At 36.5% G+C, this 18,480-nt stretch overlaps 1 protein-coding gene across 5 annotated transcripts in view; it reads right to left on the bottom strand.

Moving 5' to 3' along the window:
• Positions 1 to 18,480, bottom strand: part of EXOC2 (exocyst complex component 2) — a 131,084-nt gene that overhangs the window by 41,007 nt on the left and 71,597 nt on the right. For all 5 annotated transcript variants that reach the window (XM_075142572.1, XM_075142571.1, XM_075142575.1 and 2 more), the window contains exons 13-20: positions 16,984 to 17,108; positions 12,842 to 12,910; positions 12,433 to 12,590; positions 9,241 to 9,362; positions 5,574 to 5,635; positions 2,825 to 2,905; positions 1,787 to 1,846; positions 883 to 944 (exon numbers count right to left, since the gene is read on the bottom strand). In XM_075142572.1, coding sequence (XP_074998673.1) covers positions 883 to 944; positions 1,787 to 1,846; positions 2,825 to 2,905; positions 5,574 to 5,635; positions 9,241 to 9,362; positions 12,433 to 12,590; positions 12,842 to 12,910; positions 16,984 to 17,108 — 739 coding nt within the window. The remainder of the gene's footprint in view (positions 1 to 882; positions 945 to 1,786; positions 1,847 to 2,824; positions 2,906 to 5,573; positions 5,636 to 9,240; positions 9,363 to 12,432; positions 12,591 to 12,841; positions 12,911 to 16,983; positions 17,109 to 18,480) is intronic.

Raw genomic sequence — 18,480 nt, 5'->3', positions numbered from 1 at the left:
GTGAGTAGTATAGTGCTTTTGATTATCTGATACACATGGATTCAAATGAACAGTTGGAACAGAAGACTGAATCTTGTTTCAAGCCCCCTCACACCAGATAATAAAGCAGCCCACTTTGCTCAGTTTTTCTAAGATGTCCACAAAGCCTGCAGGAGCTTTGTGAACTGACGGTACTATTCTAGCTACAGACCTTTCCTTCTTAAAGCATCTTAATTTTCTATAACTTCTCTGGTTTGCCACAGATTTTGTTTTGGCCTATCCAGCCAAGAGTCATCCAAATAGCAAAAAAAGAAAAGTGGTATTAGGAACAACAGTTAATTTGCCTTTTTCTAATGCATATTGCAGGTACCAATATTTGCCAAGTCTCTGGCTTTTCACAAAGGAACAATTGGTACTCTTGGAAACTCAGACTATTCTGACTTGTTTTGGTCTCTAAAATAAGTGGCTCATGAGCAATTATCGCACAAACTTTCAAGAATTTAGCAGAAATACCAATAGAAACAATCAAAACAGAAGGGAAGAAAAGAAAGGCAGGGGCTGTTTCTCCATGACTGGACATTACTTAGTGACAAGGACAACTCATTCCATGTAAGGTCACGTCAAAAACTACATACCTGCTTCTACAGCACACAACTCCTATCATTGAATAAAATGGTATAAGTAATACCGTCTTCATTATCTTGTACCATATTTATTACATGATGTCACTCATTTGTTTGGCATAAAAAGTATCAGCTCTAATTTCAAAGCATCACTAACCAGAGGCAAAAGTATTCACAAGAAATATGAAATACCAGGGGATAAAACCACACCACCACTGAAATTTGAGGCTTGCACCCACAATTCAGAATACTACACCTATGTCCTATTTGGTGTACTTACTGTGCTGTATCTATGTCACCATCAGGTTTTGTGCTCAATTGTTCCAAACAGTCTATAAAGACCTAGGAAACAATAAAGCAAGATATAAGTTTTCTGCCAGAACTAAAAAAATTCTTAAATTCACTTTTACTACAGTCAATAGAAGCAGAACAATCACCATCACCTTTCTTTGTCTTAAGCCTTACATAAAATACAGTAACATTTTAGTTACACCTTTTGAAGGCATATTTTCAATTTTATATGCATCACAGTTTACTTGTAGCAAAACACAGGAGTTTTTAATCCTGCTAAGTGATTTTCATCATGCATGGCTAAAATTATGTAGTGATAATCTGCTGATTTGCAAAGGCGGCATTGTTAATAGTTTTCAAGCATTCAATCTGAACAGTTGATCCCAAGTAAACATCGCAGAAGCATCACTAAAATCCATTTTTTGCTTTGGCTCATGATTTCTATTTGAAAAGCCTGTAAAAATGATTCAAAAGCCTAGAGCATGCTATTATCTAATTTCAAATATATTAAAAAAAAATCAGATTTTATTACAAAGAATATTGTTTTCTGATACAAAAATTAAAAGCTAGATCTTCAGCTGATGAAAATCAGCATTGCTCCTTTTACTGCAGTATATCGATGTTAGATGACATCAGCTCAATCATCAGTAAAATCTTGAACAGTCACAATCAGTAAAACACTTGAATATGTCACTTACCCTCTGAGGATTTGATATCATCAGATTCAGCTAGTAAACTCTACATACTTTTAAACATTTCTCAGTATCCCAGAGTGTATCAGAGGAATAACACAGTCATCAACTTAAGCTACCTTTTGGGAGGTGGGCAGGGTACAAAGCAAGATTTTTGTCAATCACTTGTGTCGATTTCATACTTAAAAGTGCTCGAGTTACCTGCATGATCCCAATGCTTAGCTGGCACACATCCTCCTGTGTTTTCTGCTGCTGGAAAACCTGAAGATGCAAGCATATTATTTCAGCAGAACAGCTTCACGTGGCCTTATTCTCAAGGAATGCCTGAGTAACCTATCCCTAAGGAGATGACACAATTATAGGAATGGCTGCTGGGACACAGTGTTTTCTCATGGATCAATTTCAATTTTTTCCCACCCTAAAAATGAGGAGAGAGAATACAAGTCCCAATAAACAGTCTGACAAGCATGAGGTGATAACACTCTGAAAGAAAAGAAGTCCTAGTACCTAGTACACGTGATACATATCATTGTTGGCTAATGGAATTGCAGCAAAAGCTCCCAGGATATTCAAAGATCTTTGCACTCTGATAAGAAGGATTCATCATGCACTGCAGATTCTTTTGAATAATGTTCATTAAGAAACTAGACAAGCTAGCTGTAAAAATTAAAATAAGGGAGGAGAGAGAAACAGTACTCATACAGAGGGGCCCAAGGGACGTTGGAAAAGTGTTAAACTTCCTTAGACCACTGAAACCTGAAAGAAAACATCAGTATCACAATCAAGCAGGGGCTCAAGGTACTAAGTGGATGGGGATAATCAGGACTCCTGATTTAGAATAAAGTTTACAGAAGTAAAAAGCTGAATTTAAGTTCTGCAAGTAGTTTGGATGCAACAGAGTGAAGAGTAACTCCTAGGAATGCCCCCCCTCCTTTTTTTTTTCATGTAAATAGTCACATCTACTGCTATCTGAAAATTACATTAGTAGCATTTTTTTCACAAGAACAGCTTTAAAGATTTAAATATAAGTCCAATCTGCCCCGTACACACACAATCACCCCTAACAAAGGAAACACAAACAGAATTCTAAAAGCTAGCAGCAGTGAAAAGGGTGTACATGGAAAAAAATAAAAGAGGAAAGTTATACCCCTGTATCATTCTCTCTGCAAGTTCTTGTTCTGAAACTCCATAGTAATTTACATAAAAACAATGACAATAAAAGCATAAATCAAAACTTACACTGGCCTCTCCAGGTTTGCAGTCCAGCACAGCTTTAAGAGATTGCAAGGAATGGATAATGCACTGTTCAAACTGGGATGGCTGAAAGGCAAATGACTTGTTAGCTTTAGATAAGCATGTCAAATGTATACTACAAATATATAAAAACTTCCGTGCCATATGGTAAGCTTTTTATTTCCAAATTATCCCAAATAAGAGGGGCGGGGGGAAATCGCGATTCATATATTACCAGAGGACCCTTTTGTAGCAATGTACTTTTGTACTTAAGTTATCTACAGAATTATTACCATAGATCAATGTACTTTTTTTTTTAATCCGAATGAGAGACTTCTACACCAAACAGCCTCCTCTAAAAGCGTCATGAAAGATTTTTATAGCTTGTTTGTGGTAGCATATACTGACAATTACATTATAGATGCCTGTGACACCCTCCCTGCTCCCCCCCTTGATCGAAGCTGGGATAGAATCTCACCTGGGATATCTGATATTTCTGCACTTTATTTCAGCAAAAGGTTTCTAAGAAAAATGGATTGAAATTGCTTTCACATGAAGGAAAAAAAACCCACTGGTTTGGGGGGCTTTTTTTACCTTCAGGTTTCCAAACCTGAAATATGAATGTCTTGATGCATATATTAATTTCACTCTGAAAGTGCAAACGAGTTTACAGCATCAGAGTGATTAGTCAGTTTTTCCTTGTCTTTCTCTCTTCCCTGTTAAGTCACACCTTTTTTTTTTAATGAGGCTGCCTGCTGCTATTAGGCAGGAAGCTGTTGTACAGGGCAACGTGAAGCAAAGAGGTGTCACTGCTCTAGAAAAGAGGAACATCATCCTATTGGATTTGGGTCAAAGAGGAGGACAAAAAAGCTTCTAAGTCATGTAAACCTGCTTTTTATCCAGTAGATAGTTTATGGCATGTCACCAACTTTAGGCTTAGGACTAACTTTTATTTCTGTAAAAGCTGGGGTGGAGGTGGATCATGAAAGTGATGCCTGCATGGCAACCTGAAAATCATGAAACAAGCCGCTAAGACAATCTGTACTTGCCATTTTCGGACCCGCTTAAAAGAAAAAGAAAGCACTGCTCTTGTTTTTTTGTTTCCACATAATAAAACATTACACCTCAGGAGAACACAGCTGTTCAGATATGTTATTCTTTGGATATTATGAAACTGAGGAAAACTGGTTCTGTGTCTTACTGTATCTTTTACCTGGAATATAAATGCTAAAGTATTTCCTACAAACTTAAAATACAGTTTCTATCTTAAGCCTAAAATGTCCCCAGAGAGACTGTCTGGCTCTTGTTTATACTGGTTAATTTTTGCTACAATATTACCACAATGAACTCTAGTAGATAAATAACCCTGCTATGACAAAACATGAGTCAACTGCCATCATTAAAATTTGGCATGTCTCAACCATGGCCTCAAAAGGTATCTAGGGAAGTTCTGTATACAAGGAATTCATGGGTGTTTTCTAAATACAAAAAAGACTTAAGCAGTTTTTAAACAAAGATGGGTTAGGATACAGCAAAAGCATAAAGAAACAAAGCTTTTATGGAAGTTCCTTCCTTCCTCCCTCCATTTTACAGATGAATAGAGTGAAAAACAGAAAACTTAAGGGACTTGCCCAAGTCAGCGGCAACTGAAACCAAGACCAGAAGCTGTAAATCTGGTTATGATGCTGCAATTGCCGAACAACACTCCTTCCTACAATGCGTATATTCTGATTGCTTAATGCCCTCCTACTCAACTTCAAACACGTATTTATAGAAGCAAATAAGAAAAACTAAAAAAGCCTGTGGAGCATTCTCTTAGATAATACACAGAAAGCAACCCTCCCTCCCACAGGCCCCTTCTGCTTTCGCAGATTGTTTTTATGTCACACCTACAACGTGCTTGCTGTGTTTTAGGCATTACTCATTACTGTGTATTTCCAGAAAGCATCTCACTAATTTATCTGAATTTGGTTTCAAGTTATTTGTTGTTTGTGTGTAGGCAATCTCCTAAATTAGTTGCTTTTCAGTTCAACCTCTCATTATAACATACAAGTGACCTATTTATTTAGCTACAGACCAATTCCATGGTAGCGTGCCTACTAAGTTATGAAACATTTTGATGTGAACTGAACTTGTTGTGACCTCAAAAATAATTTTTTTACTTCAGTAAACGATCCCTAAAATAAGATGCTTAATGAAAGTTATTATTGTTTATCACTGCAAAATCATGCTAGAGGTCAGCGGTAATTATACTGATACATTTAAATAACCCTACTTATGGCAGAAAGTCATGCTACATATCTTGATGCCCAATTCTTATTTATTCCTGTCTCTCAATACATGGCACAAATCTGCAAAGCTTTTATTTATGCTTTTTTTTTTTTTCTGTTTTGCACCTTCAAAAATATTGCTGTCTAGTAGTACCATTATCACTTGAAGTTACTTCAGACATAATAGTTTCAGAAGTACAAATAAAAATTTTGGAAAAGAAAGAAAAGAAAAAAATAACTTTGTATTTGGTGATGGGATCTGTTAAGAGTGCTGTAAATAGGTAACCATCCAAACAAAAAATTTTGTATTTATCTTCCTACATTTTCATATTTTAATAAAACTACAGACACCAGTATGCACACCTGTAGACAAAGTCCAAAATAATTCAATTTTTGGAGAATATAAACCAGTTTCATTACACTTGCAATTAAAAAAAAAAAAATCCAGCAAAGAAAGTGCCTACAAGACACACAAGTATACCCACCAACGATGTCAAACCTTCATTGTCAACAACCCAGTCTTCCTTTTCAGCTAACCTCTTTATATCTGTAAGACAGAGCAAGAGGGGGAAGGAGGGGGGAGGGAAAAGGTATTCATTTTCATTATTAAAAACTCCTTGAACTTGAAAAGATAAACCACAGACATTGGGACTGCAATGACTAGGCATACAAGCAAATAGCACTAAAAGCTTCAAAGCTTTCAGCGTTCTCAAATGACTAAGAATGGAACTCATACATGGTGTGCTGGTGACACCACATAGAGAAGCATATCTATGATACGGGCAAGAGTTGCATGAAGCGCATCTGGAAAGCTTAAAGTTAAAGGAATATTGTGAAGGCTTTGGGTTTGTTTTTATTTTGTAAATTTTTAATCACAACATAAAATACTGCATTTAAGAACCCAAGTCTCTAGTCTATTATACTCCAGCTCTTAATTAAAAATGAAAGAACAACTGCCTAGCATTTTAGCTAGACACGGTGCTAGACTTTCTTCAAAAATACATGAAGGCATATGCAAAAAGCACTCTCTTCCGCTACCTAGAAGGTGCCAACTTCTATAGGCTTACTGAAGCTAACAGGAGCCAAGTCAGGATGTGAATCCAAAGCTCAAGCACTGTAAACAAAATTCCTCTATGGATGCATGCGTTCTGTATTATTGCTTTTTTTGGGGCTTAATCGACTTGTAAACTGAACAAAGATGAACTGTGTGCAGTTCGTGGAGGCTTTGACATACAGTGTTTCACACACAAATTACTCATCAGAACTGCCTGTACATCATGAAACTCCCTTTTAAATGAGCAAAAATTTCAGTGAATTACCATCTCTCCCCAAAATCCAAGAAGAGATAACTAATGCATGCTGAAAGGTATCTTCACTATCTTGGTGCTTTAATTAGCTAAATTAAGAAGCTTGGTTATGGTGTCATACCCTGCAGTTCTACACCTCATGGAAATACAGGCTTACTGAGGATAAAAAGTATTAAGGGATTGTGCAGAATAATTAACTCTGCTCATTTCCCTATTTAGTAAACCTCTTAATTCAACCAAAATTCTTATGAGGCTTTAGATTGCACTGGTCAGCCTTGACATGTTTTTGTGGCTGCTCACTTTTGCATTCTGTTCTGAGCTAATACAAATGCAAAAGAGATAAATTTCTTTCCCGTATTTCACTGCTCACCAAATTCCAGTCAAATACATTCTTGTAAACCCCTGTCTAGTCTGCATTCACATAATTTGGCTTTCATGACCTTTATGACCACTGTTCACATATGAGAGGGAAAGAACACAGACTGCTTTTCAGGGCCAGCATGAGTATATGGTGTTTATCACAAGACAACAAGGAAACCCTGTGCGTGGGCAGATTTGTCCTATTTAAATAACTAATGGTAGAGTGCTCTATTAAAAATTTCAACTGATCTGAACGCCTTTACCAACTTACAACACACAAGAGATGAGACTGAACTTTATATCAGCAGTCTAGGCAGCTCATATTTCAAAGAGATTATAGAGGTGAAAGCCAGTCCAGGAGGAGCCTTTTTGACTTATATATTACAGATATAACTACATCTGAGATCCATTTATATAGCTCCATGAGAATATCCATTAACTGTTCTTTCACTGGTTCCCTAAAAATAACAGTTTCTCCAAGGGCCCAATTAACCTGGTCCTGTCCAGAAAAACTATCTAAACACATTCAACATAGGCAAATTTGCTTTAGCTGGTAAAGAACAAAAAAAGGGTCCCATAGATAACGCACGCAGTGCAATGGTATGGAATGAGAGTCCTCATAGAGAGGCAACTTTTCTCTTCTCCTGTTTGATGCTACATACACAGAACTACTTCATTGATAGGGGATGGAAGCAGCAGTAGAGGAAGGCTGCTGTTATTGCCTAGATGAGAGAGGGATACATTATCCAGCCAGCGTAACATACTGGCATCTTAAGGGATTTGGTATCTTTTGATTCAAGAAAGGAAAATATGAATAAAGATGTTCAGACCAAATAGAGAATCATTCACACAGACTGCTAAATCTGCTTTTATAAAAATCTAAGGTACAGACTACCACAAGAGCTTTTTTCCCACAGAATGTATGTGGCCAGCAATCAGGATGTAAGAAGCAGAAGCTCTGGATCTGAACAAAGAACTGGGCTATTGTTATGATGCAACAAGTAGGTAAAACTAGTAAGACTGCAGACTTTTTGGCCAAGAGCTTCATCATTAATCATGTATCAGAGCTCTATGGACCGCATTGGAGAAGCTAAGTGGACAGCTCACAGAGATTTGATAAGCTAAGGACTGTCAGCAAAACGGTTCAGAGCTAGATACGTCCTTCCTTTGAAACAGTCAGGAAATCTGAGGAATCACTCTCAATTCCCAGACAGAGGGCAGTCAGTCCAACAGGACATCCTCATGTCACAATTTAAAAAAAAAGGGAAGAGAGGAGGAGAGGCGCAGAGAGAGAGAGAGAGAGGCAGAGAGAAGAAAAAAGAAGAATCTTTTTTACCTGCCATTTGGAAAAAAAAAAAAAGAGATTGATCTCAATTGTGCTAAGTAAGGAAAAGCAAAACAGACTTCCTCATACTTTAAGTGAAATCTGAAATAGTGGTAATACTTGCCCTAAGGAATTTCAAAGAGACAAGACAACCTATGTACTTGTATGGCCAACTAGCTTGATATTAATGCAGAAAAATAATGTTAACACTGAAATGTGATTTAATAAAAGAATTAAGAGCCAAGAATACAATTCATATCAACATAGTATCAAATAAACCATAGAGGCTGTATGATTTGTTGTCACCGAAAGTTTAAAAACTTGCTTAATATAGCCATCTGCACTTAGCACACTTAAGGCTTGAGTAAAATACTTAGCTTCATGTCAGCCTACAAAAATAATGATGAACCATATGTTAAAGATTAAAAACTGATTAAATTTAAGATTTAAAAAGCCCTAATTTTTTTAACATTGAGGGTAATTAGTCTTTTGGGAAAAAAAACCCTACTAAGTGAACTAGTAGATCGATCTGCCCTGAGATTTTAAGAGACACATTTATTTCTGGAAGATTTACTTCATTCACATTCAAGTTTCAGAGTTGAATACAAGATGGTAAGATGATTGGCCTCTGATGCACATAGAGTCACATTAGATTTAGAGAACGTGTTACTGGCCTTGACAATCCAGACATTTATGGCAAAAGCTGTGTACACAGTAGGAAGCCTGGGGATTATAATATTAGTAAAAGGCCTTGAAAAACACACAACTAAAAGACTTCATAAAGGGCTGTGGATTTTTTTTTTCTTCCTTTGGGGTGGGGCATCACTTATTTAATTCTTCACTTTATAGAACTCAAAAAAGAAAATAAACGGTATTTCCAATATGGAAAAGCTGCATCATGAGATAAATCACTTGCATTGTAAAACTGTCTCATCTAAACTACTGTATTCATTAGACTAAGGGAAGAAAAGACTCATAACACACATTTCTGTCAGAAAAGTGAAATACTTGAGTAACTCTTGTGAGATATTACAGAACTCAGAGGAGTCCACTGCCACTACAATATCTGTAACAAACATGGTTATCTTCCAGAACATGGTTTGGCCTATCAGAGGCAAAAAAATATGATAGTAAGCAGAGAGACCTGCAGCTTTTTATTACCTTCAGCTGTGTGTTGTAAGGTCACTATAATGCAACGTACACGAAGGTCCAAAATAAGATCCTGGATGATCTGAAGCATATCATTGGGTATCTCAAGTGCAGTAAGAGACTCGGAACTAAGCCTGGAAAGCAAATAAAATTATACTGAAGTGGAAATCTGCAGGGTTTTTTTTAGGCTGATATAACTTCATTGAATTTTTTAGACGTTTTCTGTGTACGTGAATACAGTAGCTCCATCCACAGTGAGTCTTTGAAAACTGATTATTTCATTCAGAGAAGATTAATCATTTGCTTAATTCAGAAGCTTGCAAACACAGATTTTTTTTTTTTGTAACAATACAATAATGTCATAGCAACATGCCAACTTTTCCCACTGTCCTCTTGTACTTCCCTGCCTGCCTTTCTGCATCCATCTCTTGTCTTACAATCCAGGAATAAACCTTTTGGAGCAGAAGTAGCTTTTTTGCTATTTTTAGGTGAATGCCTAGATCAAATCCTAGGTCTACAACAGGGTTTCTGAGATATTGTTTACCTGCATTTACAACAGTAACAGCCATCAAGCTGCATAAATGGTGATGTGGCTGTGCATCAGACTGCCAAGAGTACACACGTTTCAGGAGCCAAAATACAGCTACTGCATCATCTGCAAAGCGAAGAATGAATTCATTCGCTGTTTTGCTCCCAACTCTGACTGGGCACGCATCACCAGCTACTATAGCTGAGGATGGAAACATTCGTTTCTGTTTTTTCCTTTAGAAATAGTAACACAGCAGCTGCTTACAAGGAATAGCACTTCAGCTTTTAACTAAAAGGCTGCAGTTGTGCTCAGACTTTGCTTAGGGGCACAAAGTGAGGTTTACTGCTTTTATCCAACTCTTGGATATTTAAGCAAGGACAATTCAAATGCAGTCTTTGCTGTTTGCCCTATTGCTAACAGTGAGCAAAGCACAGGTACTAGAAATTGCCAAAGAGCAGAAGTAGGAAGGCACAAGCAAACAAATTTGAGTAACAAGTGGAACATTTCCAATCATCCACCTGTAGGCTCCAGTTCCTTACCCTTGGTGTAAACGATCAAAACTCTACCATTAACCAGACTGCTATCTGCTCAGCACAACTACTGAATTAGTAGATTACATAAATCTGCACTATCTCAGCCATCCAGGAAACACAGGATGTAAATACCCATCTGTGAGAAGTTTAAGTGACTTTAGACTGCACAGAAGTCCTGTACTTAGAGTTGATTTCACTTCTAAGGGAGCACGCAGCTGTCACATCCCTAAGACCATCTTTTCCTCATATAACTCACCCTAACAAATACATACCTTTCTACCCTTACAACAAGGCAAAAGTTTTGCCAACAACGGCTTCAGCTTATAGCATAGCTCTAATTTATCCTCTGGAACCTTTTCAAACTGGGCAATGGCAGAATGGGGTACAAGAGAAAGACCACCCCACTAAGCTGTGTGATACATATAAAAAAGCAGAAAAATTAAGATCACACAGATGTAACGCCAATTCCTTGTTACCTAATTCTGTAAGTTTTAGCATTCTTAAACACAAGCAGAAAATGGTAAATCATTTGTGAGATACTGAGAAGAGTAAAATTCTATCATGTGCTTCATAATGTTAGGAAGTATAAAAATAAGACTTAAGCTATTACGTAACTTTGCAACAATTAAGGTTCTTATGCAATGTGTAGACTCCTCATGAGAAGAGTCCACCTTCATCATTGGTGTGAGTCACAAGAATTTATTAGATTGTCAAAGACTGTGGGGGCTCAAAAAGTACTTGCAGCACTTCCAAAAACTTCTGACCTGGTCATCACTGGTTGGTACTCCATCATAGTATGCTCAGTTCCTCTTCTCCAGATTGCCCCTTTTCTTCTCTACTTTTGACCGCTTTGCATTAAAGTCTAGCTCACTTTACTAAAGTGCCAGCATAGGCATCAGTAAATAACATGAGGTGGGGAAAAGAGTGAGAGGGAGAGAGAATTTCCCCAGCTCTCAGTTCAGTTGTTCATCACCAGGGCAGTGGCCAGAAAGCAAGAGGAGATTCTCTGAAAAAGAGCCTTTGCATATCCTATAACCTCATCCTGGATCACACCTCAGGTGGCAGGACTCTGAAGCACAACCAATCTTTAGAGAATCTGTTGGTTAAATTTCCAAGCCAATATTACAGATGTGCAAGTGTTAAATTCTAGAATTTTATAATTTGAGTGAAATTGGATTACTCCTCATAAAAGGATAACACTGGTGCCAAAGCCTGTTCCCTTGCCCCTTTACATCTTTTCATCAAATGCCAAATCAGTTCCGTCTTAAACTGGAAGCTTTCCATAAAATTGAGCCAGAATAAGAAACTTCACGTGGAAATTTTTTTTCTGAATGGTTAAAGTACAGATAATGTAACTGACAACAGACTTCGGGAAAGTGTTAAACAGACTTGACAACAGGTATGTATCATTGCTAGCTACATCCGCAATAAGAATATCTATATGTGATTATACCCCTTTCTTTTCTTCCTCTGTGCTTTGCTTATTACCTACTTTGAAAACTGCAGATAAAAAGTACAGTGTCATATCCAGGTATTACTCAAGTTTCCAAAAGATAATGAAAATTCTTATATCCTCCATAGACAAATGGAAGCGAATTCTGTGTACTAATGAGACATTTTGTAATTAATGACGTGCACATTACTAAGTTTATAAACATAATTATAAGCAGAATGACATTTATAAGCAGGAGTATCACCTTCCATAAAACAACTGCAAAAGTAAATTATGATTTAAGAATGATACTATAGTGATAAGCATGCTGTTTTCACCTATTTTGGCAGAGATGGGAAGATGTGTAGCAAATGAGGCAGATAATTGCTTTCTACCCTAAAGAATCAAATCCTGTTTCATTCATGGAGTGTCTATGCTGTGCCAGGCAAATATTTTATTCAAACTTTTTCCTAAGATGCCATGGAAAAAAATGAGTGTATCATTATATAATAAGGCTTTATCATGAGACGTTAATTACACTTGCACATAGAATCCTAAATCTGCCATAAGAAATGTTTTTGTAATCCTAATTTTGAAAATGTTAACATTCTCACTACTCAGGGTATTTAATGCAATAAATAAAACAATTGGTCTTAAAGCACACATATTCCAGGAATAGCATCATTTTGTAGGTCCACAGATCCGTTTACCTCACAGTCTGGATAACATGTGTTAGCCACTGGCCAGAAAGTTCAGATTTCATCTCCCAGCCACCATACTGTCTTGATTCTCCTTCTCTGAGGCTGAATGGAAGCAAAGCTCCACGGATAAGTTTTACCAGAGAGTGCATCACTTCCTGAATCATTTTCTGCATCAGAACAAGGGAAAGAAAAATCAAGCAAAAAGCGCTATCAATGAGCTTAAGCAGCCATGTACTTGTTATGCACAACAGCTTGGAATGTATGATTTACAGGTGGCTCCACACGGTAGAGAGTAGAGGAGAAGGAGGTATAAGGGCACACAGATAATTTAAGAAATCTGATTTTCAAGGTGGTGACACTAAAGTATCTTGCTATGAAGGACAACTGAAAAAAAGCAAGGTTTCCCCCCATAACTTACCTTGAAATCATTTTGTCTTTGCCTAGCGTTTTTCTTTGATCTTTCCATTTGGCCAGATTTTTCAGCAGTCTTGTGAAAATGAGAAAATTGAAAAGTGTAAGTATCTCAATCACTGTTAACATAATTCTGAAAAAGGGGATTTCAAAGTGAAGAAAACTGATGTGTTTATGATGCAATTATAAAAACTAACTCATGGCATTCTCAATAAGCAAAGACTATATATATCAATAAACTCTACTTACTGTAGGTCAGTGTGCTAATGTTTAATTCTGAGGAACAATGTGTATTTAAGACAGAGACAAGCATAAAAGAATAGCTCAAGCAATATGAACTTCATGAGGTCAAAGTATTCTCACTGCAGTGTTAGTGAGAGCTAAAACATATACAGTCCAATGGTGCGTCAAGTTTATATGAAGAAACTCTTATTTTCTCAAGCATGGAAGCTGCCCAGAGAAGGACATCGATGTGAAGTGGGAGACACTCCTCAGAATGAGGGCAATTTAGAACTGTAACATGTGAAGGGAAGGGTTGAGGGTTTTTTGTTTTTAGGAACAGCATTTTGTTGACAATGCTCTTTAAATAATTCAACTAACTAACTGCAAAAGAGACTCTGCAAAATAATCAGCATCTTCATGGACAGTTCACTTCTTTGAAAACCAAGGAACGTGAGTACACTTTGCATGAGACAGTTACAGTTGAAGAAAAACATGGTTTGACTGATAGTCTTCCTGTTTGTAGTTCTAGCCTTCTGTGGAGTCTACTGAGAAGACAGTAGAGTACATTATACCAAAAAAGTTATTTCAAATACTGGGTTAAGTGCAGATGTAGCATTTTCAGTTAGAAAATCAATTTTATGTATGTACAGCAACATCTACTGGACAAGAGGTGCAATAACATGACAAGAGTGTTCTCAGAATCAGTTTACTTTCAAGTCATTAATTTGAAATGCTGTATTTTTCAAATTCCCTCTTTAGCTAAAGCTTTTCAGATTTTTAAGGTGAAATAAATAATTTGAAGTGAGCAAAAATTAGAGAAAAATAAAACTGCTTAACAGTTTTGGAAAATATAGAACTATGAAACTCTTACACTTTAAAGCTCTGAATTATACAGTTTCAGACAAGGAGAACACCACTTGAGTTTTTGCTGCATATAATACCCATTTCTCTCTTCCAAAGCCTTAAAAAGAAAATAAGCTGTATTCCTTTAGAACTCGGGTATCAACTTAAAATTCACACTGTTTTACAGCTGGATTAAAGAACAACAAAAAAATTCACAGATCTTTGATTTTTTTTTTTTTTTCTTAGTGGTTTTGCTGAAGACCAATCTTAAACCTTTCCTGCACAGACAGACCAAAACTATCTTGTGGTAAGACCAACGGTTACTACACACATATGCTACTTCACCTAGAGTGATTCAAAGAACTCAACTTTTTAAACTGTTGAAAATACCACGTAAATCTTTAACTGACAATATTTTAAGGCATATAGCTAACCTTTCAGAACTAAAAAGAACACCACCCCCCCCCAAAACCTACAAACTGAACAAGATAAAATAAATATAGCTTGTTATTCATATGCGGGATTTTCTTTCCATATTTTTAAAATGTCTTGAAGACTTGAATAAGTTAACTGAAATGACCCTCTATACCATTTTCACAGGACCTTTCTTTAAAAAAACCATAGCAATCATCTTGCTTCCTGAATGACAATAAATAGCAAGCAACATAGTAAAAAAAAATTTCTTCATGGACAATTAAAATCTGTATGTTTTCTGATAGAAAAAAACATATAAACCTTGAGTCTCGAATGTGATGTGGTGACAGATATTCTTAGGTGTTCTAGAAGAAGCCTTTAGTTTATGCCACCCCCTCTTCCCACTCTTCCTTAGTGGACTGTGGCATGCAGGACACACAAAAGGAACTGAGGGCACCACCCTTCCTCTCTCCCCAAGAACTCAGGGAGCTTCCATAAGAACCAAAGGAGCAGAAGTAGTCAAATATATGTGGATTAATTTCTTACAAGCTCAGAATCTGGCCCAACAGAAGAGTAGATGTACCTTAGAGACTAACAGGAAAACTACCTCCTCCTCTTTTTTCTTTTTTTTTTTTTTTTTTTTTTTTATACATGGAAACAATGTTTTGTTCAGACATGACATAAGATCACTGCATTTTCCACTTGCAGTCATTTTCATGAGCATAATTTCTCAACTTTGTTTACAGTTCAAGTCTCTGTTTCTCTAGAAGTTGCTTTCTTTTTCATTGTACTCAGAGAAAAAAAAAAAATCACAGTAACTTAACATGTGAATTTGTAAAGTCTAATTTCCAATGGTACTGTTGTCAAATATAAAGGCTGTCAATTCCGTTATGAAATTAATTTTTTTTGTGAAAGCCAACAGTACTAAGGTTTATTCTTAATTCTACTTCCTTCACTGAACGTTATGAGTAAATGTCATATCTTTCTTTTGATTTTATCATGTAAAATGAGTATCACGACTAGAATCTATTTCACTGGAGCTATAATGCTCTGTATATTGTGTTCAACATATAAAGGGCTATAGTACCTATTCGTATCATCATATGAAAACGTTATCCTGATTTACAGACTGTGGCAATAAATAGAATGACTGCTTAAGAAACTAATTCTTTAGTTAGTCAGAGAAAAGGAAAGTGACAAAATAGGCTTCCAAATTTCCTTTTCCGAAGGTTAATTTGTTTCATCTTCTACTAAAGCTGCAAAGAATAGTAGATAGCTATGGCTGTAGTTCTGCTTTAGGGATAATTTTGTAGTGGAATACTGTAGCTGTGATGACTTAAGGATTTAAGCACAGCAGGACATCGTAAGCACGGCAGGATAAAAACAATCTCAACAAATTAAATGATATAGCAACAGTTAAACAGAGAAGCTTTAGATGCACAAACTTTTAGGTTCAATATAAAAGCTGATCTGAATAATATGCATGTCCAAAAGCTTGCTTATTTTCCACCTGCTCTGTATTTTCCCAATTGTCTCTACATCTCTTTACAGACCTTGTCTTCAGAGTTTTTTAGGACCCAGAATGAGTGAGTCCAAACTGCAGTCAGCAGGACTTCCCAGTGATAGCTATGCAGATGAGGTGTGAACTACTGCCTTATCATCTGTTGATGGAACAGAGCGCTGCCTTTCACTACACTTCAATCATGTGTTTGTCTTTGTCAGACTCGCTCCTTGGGAATATGCCATCACTACAGTTCTCCTTCTGGAGAAGAAACAACATGGCTTGAGGACCAGAAGTGAACTCTCTGTAAAACATAATGTAATTCTGTGACCAAATTTTAGCAATAACACAAACCCAAAAGCTATTGTATTTATCTGGCAACGATTATGATGGTAAGCTGTATATGAGCCAGACCAAATTAATTATGAAATTTATCCTTTCAAAATCTGTTAATAGTGTGCACATAAAAACAGCACGTCATGAATCATTACTTTTTTTTTCCTGCTTCTTGGATTATCAAGATTATATTTTATTTACATTATTTGTAAAAAACAGATCATCTGAGCAAGAAGGACTAGAATCACAGGTGATTGCAGCTGACTGCACTCCCAAACTAGACTCCCTATAGTATGTCTGTATGCACCACTCTGGGCCTTGGTCATTTTGCAACTCTGGTCTTGAACCTTTCCTCACTTCCAAATACTTAAAGCTCAAGAAATGAGTACTCTTGTTCCAAAGAAAGGAAATAATTTTTTTCTGTATGACTTTGTCTTTTACATATCTCTATCCTTCCTGCAATTTGCTATTTCTTCAGATCACCAATGAAGGGCAGCTGGCCAGCTATGAGTAAGAGGTGAAACTACACAGATATTGACTCCAACATCTGGAAAACACACAGACACACCACTAGCGGAATTCTAAGTAATTCCATTGTATGCTTTTATTCTTTTTAAAATAAAATGAAGAGTCTCAATTCTATAGATTAGTATTGCAAGACAGGTTACTCGCCAAGGTAGCATCTCTCAAATGTGTAAGAGTCTGCATACTGTTTTATAAACCTCTCTGATTAAAATAAGCCCAGTCACTTCTTCCAGTGAAATATAATACTTCAAACATAATTATTATGGAGCTTTGTTACTTAAAAATCATTTATATAGAAAAATCCATACCTCACTGAATAAACTTCCATTCACATAAGAAATCCAGAGCTTCCAAAAGTTGGGCAGCTGACTTACAACAAGTTTGGTCAACTTTTCAACAAATACAACTTGCTGAGGAGCTTTGTATCGCCAAGCTAAAAGGGGGAAAGAGGATGGAAAAAGGAAAATTAAACAACTTTGAATTAATAATAGAAATGTACTACTAGCTTGCTACTGCTTTGTATTACACAAGTGACCATATAGTGTATATATAAAACCTTTCAGTTAGGAGTGGAAAAATTTAAAGTTCGGTCCATAGATGTGTACACACTTGATACACATGCAAGCTCTTTCTTCTTACAAGGTGTCAGCACTATGACAGTATATAAAGATACTTTGTAGGGGTATCTAACGCAATCCACCTAACAATCCATTCAGTCAGTCTTCTGTCTTCAAACCACTCTAAAAGGTAAGGTAGCATGAAAGCAATCAAGGCATTAAAAATTTCAAATGATGAGGTGGTGATGCTGAAGAAACAGGGCTGCTAGGATATGCTAGTGATTAAGGCAAACAATGGGAACTAGAAGATCTGCTTTATTTAAAGCTCAAAAAGTTTCCATTGTGGCCTGGGGCAAGTTGCCAACCTCTCATCTTCATTTCCATTTGTTTGGTAAAATCTTTTATCTGAAAAACAGGGGAGATTCCAACATTTTTGTTAAAACTCAATAAACATATGACCAATTATATATTGAGATTCTTGGATGAAGAACACAATCATGACATATAATACTGTGACATCTCTCACTTCACGAACCTACTTACACCTCTGGTACACCACCTATTAAAACACATCAGGAAAATAGTTTACATTTTGGCAGCAAATAACTTTTCTCAGTTTCTTATCAAATGGGGCAAAGGGAGGTTGTGGGGGGGAAGGTAAAGAGAAAGCTGAAAAGGGGCAGAAGAAAGGTGCCAATTAATAGAGAAAACAAAGGAAACTTTGTGAAATACTTTTCTATAACCATCTGCCTTCTCCATTGAAACTTTCTTGATTATGATGTTTTAACAAAACAGGGTATACAGATAATATAACAGTGATAGGAGACTTATATTTCAACTCAAGAATTAGAGTCCACTTTAGAACGTTGGGAAAAAGAAGTCACAGATTTTTGAGAAAAAAAGAAAACAAATCAAACAACAACATTTAAAGAGGTCCATGTTTGCTGGATTTTTTTGGTATAAACTCTAGTCTTTTATAAATGATAAAATTAAAAACATATTATCCTGCATAACTCTGTGGAAATGCAGAAAAATGTTGGGTGAAATTGCACTTTTTGTCTTTAATCTGTTATGGAATATTGCCTACACAGAACAGGAATTCACCAGTTAGGCAAAAATAGCTGCCTAACAGCACGTTAGGTAACTAGTACGCTTCACCAGAGCCTCACTAGTTTATTGTGTTGGTAACCAGTCTTGAATCTCCTTGAAGTACAGCATGCTTTCAGCAGCATTCATTTATTGGTAGGT

The sequence above is a fragment of the Calonectris borealis genome, chromosome 2, assembly GCF_964195595.1.
Source record: "Calonectris borealis chromosome 2, bCalBor7.hap1.2, whole genome shotgun sequence".
Taxonomy (NCBI): domain Eukaryota; kingdom Metazoa; phylum Chordata; class Aves; order Procellariiformes; family Procellariidae; genus Calonectris; species Calonectris borealis.
Note: the sequence above shows the minus strand (reverse complement) of the source record. Positions and strands in the feature narration are given on the sequence as shown.